Source organism: Coregonus lavaretus, assembly GCF_964263955.1.
Source record: "Coregonus lavaretus genome assembly, chromosome: 13".
Taxonomy (NCBI): domain Eukaryota; kingdom Metazoa; phylum Chordata; class Actinopteri; order Salmoniformes; family Salmonidae; genus Coregonus; species Coregonus lavaretus.
In genome coordinates this window covers 45,999,520-46,012,449 of record NC_140000.1, presented here as the reverse complement: position 1 = coordinate 46,012,449, position 12,930 = coordinate 45,999,520, and the positions used below count along the sequence as shown (strand labels likewise).

General features: G+C 43.0%; 1 protein-coding gene across 1 annotated transcript in view; it reads left to right on the top strand.

Moving 5' to 3' along the window:
- LOC311140052 (uncharacterized protein) overlaps nucleotides 1–12,930 on the top strand; it is a 49,707-nt gene that overhangs the window by 9,666 nt on the left and 27,111 nt on the right. The window contains exons 3-8 of the mRNA XM_084175019.1: nucleotides 836–1,139; nucleotides 2,166–2,216; nucleotides 2,756–2,882; nucleotides 3,239–3,404; nucleotides 3,505–3,833; nucleotides 12,280–12,419. Coding sequence (XP_084031145.1) covers nucleotides 836–1,139; nucleotides 2,166–2,216; nucleotides 2,756–2,882; nucleotides 3,239–3,404; nucleotides 3,505–3,833; nucleotides 12,280–12,419 — 1,117 coding nt within the window. The remainder of the gene's footprint in view (nucleotides 1–835; nucleotides 1,140–2,165; nucleotides 2,217–2,755; nucleotides 2,883–3,238; nucleotides 3,405–3,504; nucleotides 3,834–12,279; nucleotides 12,420–12,930) is intronic.

Here is a 12,930-nt window from a genome sequence, read left to right as displayed (position 1 = left end):
GAAATGTTTTTAGATATAGGCCTGTTGTAAATGTGTTTTATTGTTGCATCACCATCTTTATTGCAAAAAGAAATACAAGTAGAAACAACTTTAAGCTACATATTATTTTGACAGGTAATGAACATTGATCAGCACAACAATTGATAAAACAGGACCATGTTTGAAGCACAAGAGCTTATGTCAATATTATGCAGGTAAACTAACAGTTGCAGAAATTAGGAATGCAGACAGGATTTATCTATCTGAGATACTGTGTCCAACACACCACCACCTGTTGGGCACCTACTGACCCCAAAATATGTTATTTTTACATTGTTTTTTTTAATGACATGTATTGCTAAAATAAAGGTTTTAGAAAATACAGGCATGCACCACATTACTACAAGACAAAACACCTCAATCAAGCTTGATCGTCTTGTAAGTATAAAAGCAAAGCTTGCTTTAATTACATTTTTTAAAAGCATGAAAAGGTAGCGTAATGGTATAATGTCTTACTGTGGTGTGTGAAGAATCCAATGCTTTACCTTGTATCCGGTACAAATAACATTATTGTGGAAGCACGTCCTCTAAGAGTAGGAATTATGCTGTTTTATTTTCACTTAAAACTGTTTTTTGTTTTTAATCTCTTGAATGTTTTGGCATTTAGGTCCAAGAAGTGTAGCACTTCTACAATGGGCAAGGTTTCGTTGAAATCAATAGGGGTTCTGTCAAAAAGTGATTGAATTCAAATGGATTTACCCAAAAGCTCTGTGTGTTCATCTCATGCTTTCTTGCATATAGACCCGAATAGTATGGTAAACAAGTATTTTAAAAGCCTTGTCACTCACTCTTTCAGGTATGCAACTCTTATAACAAAGGCACCGGGCCTTATGGCAAGTGCCCGGATCAGGAGGGGTGCAGGAGACTTCACGTGTGCGACAGGTACATCAGAGGAACCTGCTCCTCGGGAGCCGACTGCAACAGGTGTCATGACTTCTTTGAGCCCCACCCATGGAGGACCCTGCAGCAAAGGGGAGTGCCTAACGATCTAATGGCGTCCATGTTGTCCACCTACCAGAACATCCAGGCCATGAAAAGTGAAGGTGCCGGCGGTGCTGGTTCCATCAACAGGCCCCAGAGCTGTCCTCAGAGAAATACAGGTAGATGGCTGCAGGAGTAAACAACAGGGTTGTGTTCAGTGGGGAATAATGTTTCAGAACAGTCATAGTTGCCTTCAAACCCTTACTTGGAAGTATTTCTCTATGGACTTGGGGTCAATACCTTTTCAATTCCAGACCAATCAATTCAGGAAGTACACTGAAATTCCAATTCTCTTCAATACTTTTCAATAACCAGGTTTCCATCCAACCTTTTTATGCGAATAAAGTACATGTTTGAAAGAAAATGTAATTACAGGCCTGAAACAGAAAATGTATTGGTAAACTTTCCAAATGTCGAGGAAACAAAATACGTTAGACAAGGTGGGATTTTTGGGGGTCAGTAAAATGTATTATGCGAGAAATGGCGGTGGAAACGCTTTTATTAACAAATATTGATATAATAACCGTAATATTGAAGTAAACATGGAGTAAACTTGGAGTCACAGGATAACATGTTGTGGTCCTCCTACTACAACCTGAGAAAGCATGCAGTTTATTAGGCTACAGATGAAATAAGTTATGATGAACTTCACATGGTGGTGAAAGTGCAAGGTGATGCGGTTGATGCTCCTTTCCAATAAAAATCGGGTCTTATTCTGGTGACATAATCATCAATGCTTGGCTGCCGTTTGACAAATAAAAATTATCTTGCTCTTTTGTCCATAATAATCTCATCATGTAGACTATACCCACACTGTATCTGCGAGCTGTTGGCTAGAGCGCACATGCCAATACCAGAGTGGGCACATTCGCTATATAACGCAACATTTTTCATTCGGTACATAATCTTTATATGCACTACGTCATCACGCACAGCCTTTTATCCGCAACCAGTCAATTTGATGGAAGCGTATCTCTGGTGGGGAAAATGTCCATATAGTTCAGATGGAAACCTAGCTAGTGAGGAAAATGTGGAATTGATATTTGGTTTACTTTATGAATTGACTGGAATTGAAATGGTATTGACCCCAACCCTGTTGCCAACTTTGATTTCATGTAACTAAATGTTTGTTTGTTTATTTACAGTGAGGAATGAGATCTGCCTGTTCTTTGTCAAGGGGGACTGCAAACAAGGAGGTACATTTAACGAGGGAGATATTGTGTGTGGCAGAGGGTCTGGAGGATAGCTTTCCCATGTTTGCTTTGGCAGAACACCTGCAATGGCTTTGACAAATTTTTACTCAGGCAGAAGCTATGGCAGCCGGCTGAATATGAGTTTATAACTTTCAAGGTTGTCAGTAGATACACAATACAAACCTTGTGAAACCACAATTCAGGGACAAATCAGGCTGGCACCCAGGTGCAACAATGATACTCAACAACATACAGTGGGGAAAAAAAGTATTTTGTCAGCCACCAATTGTGCAAGTTCTCCCACTTAAAAAGATGAGAGAGGCCTGTAATTTTCATCATAGGTACACGTCAACTATGATTTGTACAATGTGATTTTCTGGAAAAAAAATGCTCATTTTGTCTGTCATAGTTGACGTGTACCTATGATGAAAATTACAGGCCTCTCTCATCTTTTTAAGTGGGAGAACTTGCACAATTGGTGGCTGACTAAATACTTTTTTTCCCCACTGTATCACATCTTACTGCAAACGTATGACTTTCAGAGAAATGCTGGAGAGTCCACTTTAACATGCCCTACAAGTGGGAAGTGAAGGATGGACAGACTTGGTCAGCACTGCCAGAAAACGAAGCGATCGAGAGAGACTTCTGTGACCCTTCTAAGATACACAGGTACAGTATGTTGTTATGTCATACTTAAAGATAGACTCAGCGATATGACGTATATGCACAAAGTGAACAGCATAGTGGGTCAATTTCCGCAATAACTAAGAGCATTGAAGCGCAAGACTCAACTTCCTGCTGTTTTGGTCCCGTGGCTACCACGCTGTAACAGCGTGAAGCGAACCCGTGCACATGCGCAGATATAGTGCTGTGTGTGACTGTCTTGCATCTCAATATCTGTGGTGCTGCTCGTGGCAACGTCATTTGGCTGAGTCTACCTTTAACTAGACAAAGTATGTCAAACTGTGAATAAGGTACAATATACCCATTTTTTTAACCATTGACATTCTCTTATTTCATCACAGTGATGGATCTGAGTGTGTGCATTTCGACTCCATGACCCGTGGATTCAGTGAAGTTCACCGTCTCTCCACAGTTTCCTCTGTGACCCAGCCCACATACATACTCACCACAGAGTGGGCGTGGTTCTGGGAGGACGAGTACGGCCAATGGGTCCAGTACGCATCCATCGTAAGTGGTGTGAAACACTCAAACAGGCTGATGAGTTACAAGGACCAACAAATTTGGTGTTGGAGAGAGTAAACTGTTATTTTTTTTCTATAAATCACAGAAAGAGATGCACAGATTGTCATCCATCACCAGTGAATACCTTGAGAAAAGGTACCAGGAGGATCAAAGTGCTGTGGTAAAGTTCACTGCAGGCCAGCAGTCTTATGAGCTGAGTTTCAGAGGTAACACATCTCAAACTGTTGTGAAAAACAGCTCTCATGTGCAACCTACGGTAATAATAATATATTTTAGTTACAAGTGTGACAGGTTAAAGGACATATTCATAGCCTGTTATACACTAAAAAGTATTAGTAAGTTCATGGTATGTAAGGATCTTAAAATATCTAAGGTTAAAAAGATCATGCATCCAGTACTAGTTCATAGAGATTGATAAAATTCATAAATGTGTTTAAAATCCGTCAAGAGTCAAAGGGTAAATATTGTAAGAGGAATGTGTAAACGTTATATTGACTACTTTACTTTGTGGTGCCTAATTTAAGGGTAAAAGTGTTAATCTGTGATCTACTAAATGCTCTTAATCTATGAGCCTGAGATCGATTGCTCTGGTCTCCATCCAACTTCCTGGGGAAATCGCGGTCTTTTTCCTCATTATACTAAAGGTTTTGAGTGAGGAAACAAAACTGCATCACTTTCGTGATTATTTCTCCCCTTTTTCAGGTACGTTATTGATATAAAACGAGTTAATTTGAATGTAATAACTTGCTAACATGTCAAGAGAGTTTAAGGTATGTGTTAGTAACATCTTGAGTAAGTTAGAGTTAAGTTGAAGAGAGTTATTAGGTGCATGTGTGAGTGAAACCTGCTTGGTTGCAGCGATATAGCTTCGTACTGAGAGTAGTTGCCATTTTATGCTAATTGTGAATGAACATGTGCGTTGTTAATAATATATTTGGGGTTATTTGTATAATGTGTTTCGGATACTTTGTTGACATGGTTGATAAATGTAGTTATGGGTTACTTAGCTAAAGCTACTTTGTGTTTGACAGTTATATTGAAACATTTGTATATGTTTTAGTGAATTACAGTTTATGCTATTGTGATTTGAATAAGCTTTGTACCCTACAAAACTCTGGTTCCTGTAGATCTGTTGTTCTGTAAAATGTGGTATTTTTGTAAAAGGATTATACTAAAGGTTTTGAGTGAGGAAACAAAACTGCGTCACTTTCGTGATTATTTCTCCCCTTTTTCAGGGGTGTAACATTTTGGAGGCTCCGCTGAGATTGCTGCTCAGATGTCCGGCTTCCACATCCTGGTCGCTGAATTCCGAGCCAGCTAAATCCCTACATAACAACCCAGGCAGGCTGCAGTGAGGAAAGTGTTGCTGTTCGAGGGGAGCTGGAAGTTGGGGGTTAAGTACGTGTCACCTGAGGCCGTTGAGAGACCATCAGAGACAGTAAGGACCATCTAATTCAGAGTCAACTCCTGCACAGTAAAGGTTCCTCCTGTCCTGTCAACATGACAACCGCCTTGGAAGAACTACAGGAAGAGGTAGTAGGAGAATTGCACACCCTGACTAAAGACAAGTTACTAGACGTATGTGATTTCCTTGACATATCAGGCGAACAGAGAAGAGATGTTCAAGACAAATCCCGCATATCACTGATGACTCACATTATGATGTTCCTTGAAAGAGAGGAAGTTGCAGAGTTAGAAGATGGCGGCATGTCGGAATTATTGTTACTTAAAGACAAAATGACAGAGATGATCAGTGGCATAGATAGCAAGACAGGGCAAACTGACCATGATATTGAAACAGCCAGAACACATCACATAATAGAGGGACTGAGAACTGTAATCCCACAACAAGGGGTGGGAACTGAGCAGAGTACTGCAGACCAAGCCAGTGATTCTCTGCGCCAGCCCCAACCCCCTGCCCATCTTCAGAGGAGCATGCAGCTCTCACCCAGTGCACAGTCTGGCTCATACTGGCGCAAAGAGTTAAAAATTTCTGGTCAGATAGGTGAACCGGGCCAGAAAGATAAACTGACTTTTTCCAGCCTTGCCCATCAGATTGAGAATGGACTTAACAGAGGCTATCCTGAGGTAGAAATAGTAGACAGTAATCAGGGCTATTTCTCCAGGCTCACAGCTACGCAGCTACTTGGAAGGTAAACCCCAGCTAACTCTTCCCACACTTCGATGCATCCTGCGTTCCCACTTCCAAGAGAAGAGTGCAACAGAGCTTTACAAACAGCTAGCTTCAGAAGCACAGCATAGCAAGGAGACCCCTCAAAGCTTCCTGATGCGCGTCTTAGATTTGAGGCAGAAAGTACTATTTGCGTCCCAGGAGTCAGAATCAGGGCTTAAGTATGACCCTGCCCTAGTCCAGCGCATGTGTTTACACACAGTCCTTACAGGTCTCCAGAGTGACAGTATCAGGATAGACATGCAGCCTCTCCTGCTTGATAGCGAAACATCAGATGAGGTTTTGCTAGAGAAGCTTAACATTGCTTGTGCTAATGAGATAGAAAGACGAAACAAAAAGCGTTTTAATGCCCCACAGCCTGCTACAACTGTAAGTGTAGTTCAGTTAGAAGATACGCCATCTGCAAAGTGTTCTGTGAAGGAAGCCAAAGCTAAGATACCCGCAGAACTGTTAACAGAGTTAGCTGAACTTAAGACAGGTGTAGCTTCCCTAAAAGGTCTCAGTGCAGAGATTGCTCAGATTAAGGAGACATTACAGCAGCCTATGTTTCAGTCATCGCCTTATGCCCATGCCCCACTTTCAGTTAAGAGGCCAGATAGGGACCCCCAGCCACCTGTTTCCCAGCAGCAGTATTACAGCAACTACAGTCAGCCCCAAGCACCTGACCCTGCGCAGTATCAATATGCACCTAACCTGTATACCAACCGCTCTGCTCAAGCTCCAAGGAGGTGTTTTGTCTGCCAGCAGGCCAGAACAGATGCACGCTGCACACACTGCTTCCGATGTGGGAGTGGAGAACATTTCCAAGCTGGGTGTAAAATCCGGGGAGTCAGACCATCCAAAGGGGCCCCTTTAAACGGGGAAGGGTTACCGCTGAGGGACAAGTGTTAACCGTAGCTACCAAAAAGTCCCAGAAATGTGCAAATTGTGCCAGAGAAGATTCATTTGAGAACCTGAAACAATGTTCATCATGTAAAGAGACACTGTACTGTTCCAAAGGATGTCAAAACCAACATTGGACTAAACATAAAGAAAAATGCACTCACCTGAAAATTGACTCTACCTGTGAAAAGCTTTCCTGTACAGAAGAAAATGCCCACTCTTTACCATCCCTAGCTCAAGGTTGCCACCCCCATAAGGTCACCTCGCTAGTCGGTAGACAGTGCCTTGTTGAGTGTCACCTGAATCGCCACCACCTCCAAGCTCTATGGGACACAGGCTCTCAGGTATCGGTCATTGATGAACTATGGAAAGCGGAATCTCTCCCAAACGCAAGGCTGAGGGATGTTTCAGAAATTCTGGACTCACCTGATGATCTAAGATTGACGGCAGCAAATGGGACTGAAATGCCGTACCTGGGATGGATTGAAACAACTTTTCGGTTAGCCTCTGAAACTGACCAAACGAAGGAACTGATCATCCCAGTGCTGGTAATGAAAGGCTGTCACCTATCTCATCCCATCATAGGTTTCAATGTTATTGAGCACATCCTGACAATGACCAAAAAGACTAAACGGTACAGTACAGTGAAAAAAGCTTTCCCAAGCCTCAAAAGAAATAAGGTGAGGGCTTTTATACAGGCTGTTAGCGCAGAACAGACAGATGAATACGCAGTGAAAACCAAGAAAGAGAAGGTTGCTGTACCAAAACACAGTAGCATTCAGATTGAGTGCCGGGTAGCTTCCCAGCCTTTCAAAGATGACATGACAATGCTTTTCCAGCCAGACCTGAACCCGCAGTGGCCAGATGAACTTGAGTTCTTTGACACACTAGTCAGAGTTAAGAAAGGTGTTTTTCCAGTTGTCATGCTTGATGTCTCTAACCCCACTGACCACGACATTGCCCTGCTAGGACGCACCATAATCGGTACAGTACAAACCATTATGACTGTGTTACCTGCCCAAGTCTTTGAAAAAGCTGTCACCCCAGCCACAGTGAATCACACTAGTGTTCAAACTCCATGTACTGCTACTGAACAGTGGGATCCACCAGTAGGTTTAAGTCACCTAACCGAAGAACAGAGAGAGGTTGTTAGGAAAATGCTTAGAGAAGAGTGTCACTCCTTCTCCAGATCAGACAATGACATTGGCTGCATTGAACGATTGAAAATGACTATTTCTCTAAAGGACTCTGAACCAGTCAAGCGCACATACATGTCAGTGCCCAGGCCACTGTATCAGGAGATGAAGGGTTACCTTCATGACCTCATAGCCCAGGGTTGGGTTAGGAAGTCAAACTCTTCATATTCTTCACCTGTCGTTTGCGTTAGGAAGAAGGACGGGACCCTCCGGTTGTGTATAGATTACAGAGACCTGAACAGAAAGACACATCCCGACCGCCAGCCCATCCCTCGGGTCCAGGACATCATGGACAGTTTAGGTGGTAATTCCTGGTTCTCCCTTTTAGATCAGGGAAAAGCATATCACCAAGGGTTCATCTCTGAAGAAAGCAGATCACTGACAGCATTTGTGACCCCATGGGGACTCTATGAGTGGATACGTATGCCATTCGGCCTCATGAACGCTCCTGCAGCTTTTCAGCGTTGTATGGAGGAATGTTTGGAAGGGCTCCGGGACAACATCTGCATTCCTTATCTGGACGACACGCTAGTTTTCAGTAAAACTTTCGACAGCCATGTGAATGATGTGCAAAAGGTTTTGCAGCGTCTCAGAGAGTATGGCATCAAACTCAAGCCAAGTAAGTGTGATCTCTTTAAACCCCAGGTCCGTTATTTGGGCAGAATAGTGTCTGCAGACGGCAGCAAAGTTGACCCAGCCGATTTTGAAGCAGTAAGAGCATTGAAAGAGATCAGACCACAGACTGTGGGCCAGCTCAGAAAAATGCTTGGTTTACTCACTTACTACAGACAGTACATCAAAGACTTTTCTAGGAGGGCCAGCTGTCTGTATGACCTCCTGAAAGCAGATTCAGAGAAAATACCTGACCACCCACGGAAAGCAAAAACAAAGAAAGTAAGTCATGTGGTGCCCTCAAACAAGCCAATCCTGTGGACTGACCAGCATCAACAGGCACTTGAACAGCTGATTGAGTGTCTGCTTCACCCACCAGTCTTAGGTTTCCCTGACTTCACTCAGCCATTTGTTGTACACACTGATGCGTCACACCAAGGCTTGGGAGCAGTTCTTTATCAAGAGCAAGATGGGAAGCTTAGGGTCATTGCTTATGGCTCTCGAACCTTAACAGCAGCTGAGAAGAACTATCACTACCACTCTGGCAAGCTAGAATTTCTAGCTCTAAAATGGGCAATCACTGATAAGTTCCATGATTATTTGTACTATGCGCCGACCTTCACTGTATACAGCGATAACAACCCGCTCAGCTACATTCTGTCTACTGCAAAACTGAACGCAACCACTTCCAGGTGGGTTGCAGAATTGGCTGATTTCCACTTTACAATAAAGTACAGGCCAGGCAGAGAGAACGGTGATGCAGATGCTTTGTCGAGGATGCCACTGGATGTAGAGTCACTGATGAGAGAATGTTCTGAGGAGCTTCCACCAGACACCATTGCCGCCACGATACAAGCAGTAGAGGTACAGAAAGAGCCTTTTGTGCCTTGGTCAATTTCAGCTGCATCTATGTCAGTATCAGCTGAAGGTGAGACAACTACAGCAACAATCAGCTCGATCCCAAAAGAGGGGATAAGAGAGGCACAAGAGTCTGATCCGGTCATCCGTCCTGTGCTCGATTTCAAGCTGTCTGGTTCCAAACCGCCAGTTAAAGAGCAAAAGGAATTCAGTCCAAAGACAAAATGCCTATTCAGAGAATGGGACAAATTGACAATCGACAGTGATGGTATTCTTTACAGAATCACTACAGCCCGCAAGCAGTTAGTTCTACCAGAGCTGTACAAAGGTAAAGTGATGGAAGAGTTGCACAATAACATGGGACACCAAGGTACTGACCGCACTGTATCACTAGTACGTGACCGCTTCTTCTGGCCTTATATGCAATCTGACATCGAGCACTATGTGACTAAAACTTGTAGCTGTGTCAAGCAGAAAAAGCCAGGCCATGAAACAAGAGCTCCTCTGACAAACATTGTGACAACACAGCCATTTGAACTGGTATGTATAGATTTCCTCCATCTCGACAGATGCAAAGGGGGATATGAGTACATCCTCGTGATTGTTGATCATTTTACACGTTACACTCAAGCCTACGCCACCACATCAAAGTCAGGAAAAACTGCTGCAAATCTCATCTTCAATGACTTTGCCCTGAAGTTTGGGTTCCCCTCCCGCATCCACCATGACCAAGGGGGAGAATTCGAAAATCAGTTGTTCCATCAGTTAAAGAAACTCAGTGGCATGGCGGGGTCCAGAACAACACCCTACCACCCGATGGGGAACGGTCAAGTGGAACGAATGAACAGAACATTGTTGCAAATGCTAAAGACACTAACTGAGACACAAAAGTCAAACTGGAAGGAGTCTCTAAACAAACTGGTTTATGCCTATAACTGCACCCGTTGCGAAGTGACTGGCTATTCACCATTTTATCTTCTGTTTGGGAGAGCACCCAGGCTTCCAGTTGATATGTTCTTTGGATTGTGCACAGAGGCAGGTTCCAGTAACCAGCGAGACTACGTGGAGAACTGGAAACGAGGAATGGAAGAAGCATACGCCATTGCAAATGAAAATGCTCAGAAAGCTGCTGAAAGAAGTAAGAAGTACTATGACACTAAAGTTAGGAGTTCAGTGCTACAGCCTGGCGAGCGAGTTCTGATTAAAAACCTGACACCAAGAGGAGGACCAGGCAAACTCCGTAACTATTGGGAAGATCAAATTCACACAGTAGTGAGACAAATGGGTTCAGACCTGCCGATTTATGAGTTGAGACCAGAAAAGGGTAGGGGACGCTCCCGGGTCCTGCACAGAAACCTGCTCATGTCCTGTGACTACTTACCTTTTGAGAGACAACCAGAAATGACTAAAGATGACAAAAGTAAGAAAAAGAGACATCAGCCTGGATCACAGCCTCTAGATTCTGATGAAGACAGCGGGGATGAATATGACCTTCATCATGAGCCGCTACAGGTCCCCACATCTCCTACAGTACCTGAGAGGTATGCTGAACCAGCGAGAGAGTCGGAAAACAGGCCCCCACCAGTGAAACAGACAGTTGCGGTGCCAGTTCCTGATACGCTACCAGCACAGCCTCTTGTTGAAAATCAGCTGGAGGAGAAAACAACAGTTAAAGAACTGCCTGCTGAGGAGATGAACTTGCCTGCTGAAAATGTGCCTGATGATCGTCCACTAAGTGCCTTTCCTTCATTAACTGCTGCTGCTGAACCGGAGGAACCAGCTTACCAGCTGCCACAAAGAGAGAGACACCCTCCAAGACGTATCACCTATGATCAGCTTGGTATCCCTTCCTGCTACAGTATCCAGCCACAGCCACAGTTGTTCCCTGTCTACCCTGCACCAGGACTGGTTCCATGGCTGCCATCACTACAGCGATATTACCTTCAGCCACCCTACATGTATGGACTTCAGCAAACTTGAGGCCACAGACAGAGTTGACATGTTTGACCATGGACTACTGACTGATTTCACAGACTTTCACGAGACAATTAGCAGACTATGCATATAGATCATTAAAACTGATGGACTGTTGACAATAGTATGAGAAAAGACTGCTTATGGACTGTTTATACAGCTGGTCAACAGATATGGACTGTGAATATAACTTCTTGGTTCTATTTGAACTGTGAACTTTGACCTCTGCTCAAGGACTAGTTTACAGAAGAGGATTTTCTACGTCCAGTGCTTATAGACTGTTTAAGAAGACAATGTTGGTAATGTTGGGACAACATTTATTTTGTCGGGGAGAGTGTGACAGGTTAAAGGACATATTCATAGCCTGTTATACACTAAAACGTATTAGTAAGTTCATGGTATGTAAGGATCTTATAATATCTAAGGTTAAAAAGATCATGCATCCAGTACTAGTTCATAGAGATTGATAAAATTCATAAATGTGTTTAAAATCCGTCAAGAGTCAAAGGGTAAATATTGTAAGAGGAATGTGTAAACGTTATATTGACTACTTTACTTTGTGGTGCCAAATTTAAGGGTAAAAGTGTTAATCTGTGATCTACTAAATGCTCTTAATCTATGAGCCTGAGATCGATTGCTCTGGTCTCCATCCAACTTCCTGGGGAAATCGCGGTCTTTTTCCTCATTATACTAAAGGTTTTGAGTGAGGAAACAAAACTGCGTCACTTTCGTGATTATTTCTCCCCTTTTTCAGGTACGTTATTGATATAAAACGAGTTAATTTGAATGTAATAACTTGCTAACATGTCAAGAGAGTTTAAGGTATGTGTTAGTAACATCTTGAGTAAGTTAGAGTTAAGTTGAAGAGAGTTATTAGGTGCATGTGTGAGTGAAACCTGCTTGGTTGCAGCGATATAGCTTCGTACTTAGAGTAGTTGCCATTTTATGCTAATTGTGAATGAACATGTGCGTTGTTAATAATATATTTGGGGTTATTTGTATAATGTGTTTCGGATACTTTGTTGACATGGTTGATAAATGTAGTTATGGGTTACTTAGCTAAAGCTACTTTGTGTTTGACAGTTATATTGAAACATTTGTATATGTTTTAGTGAATTACAGTTTATGCTATTGTGATTTGAATAAGCTTTGTACCCTACAAAACTCTGGTTCCTGTAGATCTGTTGTTCTGTAAAATGTGGTATTTTTGTAAAAGGATTATACTAAAGGTTTTGAGTGAGGAAACAAAACTGCGTCACTTTCGTGATTATTTCTCCCCTTTTTCAGGGGTGTAACATTTTGGAGGCTCCGCTGAGATTGCTGCTCAGATGTCCGGCTTCCACATCCTGGTCGCTGAATTCCGAGCCAGCTAAATCCCTACATAACAACCCAGGCAGGCTGCAGTGAGGAAAGTGTTGCTGTTCGAGGGGAGCTGGAAGTTGGGGGTTAAGTACGTGTCACCTGAGGCCGTTGAGAGACCATCAGAGACAGTAAGGACCATCTAATTCAGAGTCAACTCCTGCACAGTAAAGGTTCCTCCTGTCCTGTCAACATGACAATCATCAATGCTTGGCTGCCGTTTGACAAATAAAAATTATCTTGCTCTTTTGTCCATAATAATCTCATCATGTAGGCTATACCCACACTGTATCTGCGAGCTGTTGGCTAGAGCGCACATGCCAATACCAGAGTGGGCACATTCGCTATATAACGCAACATTTTTCATTCGGTACATAATCTTTATATGCACTACGTCATCACGCACAGCCTTTTATCCGCAACCAGTCAATTTGATGGA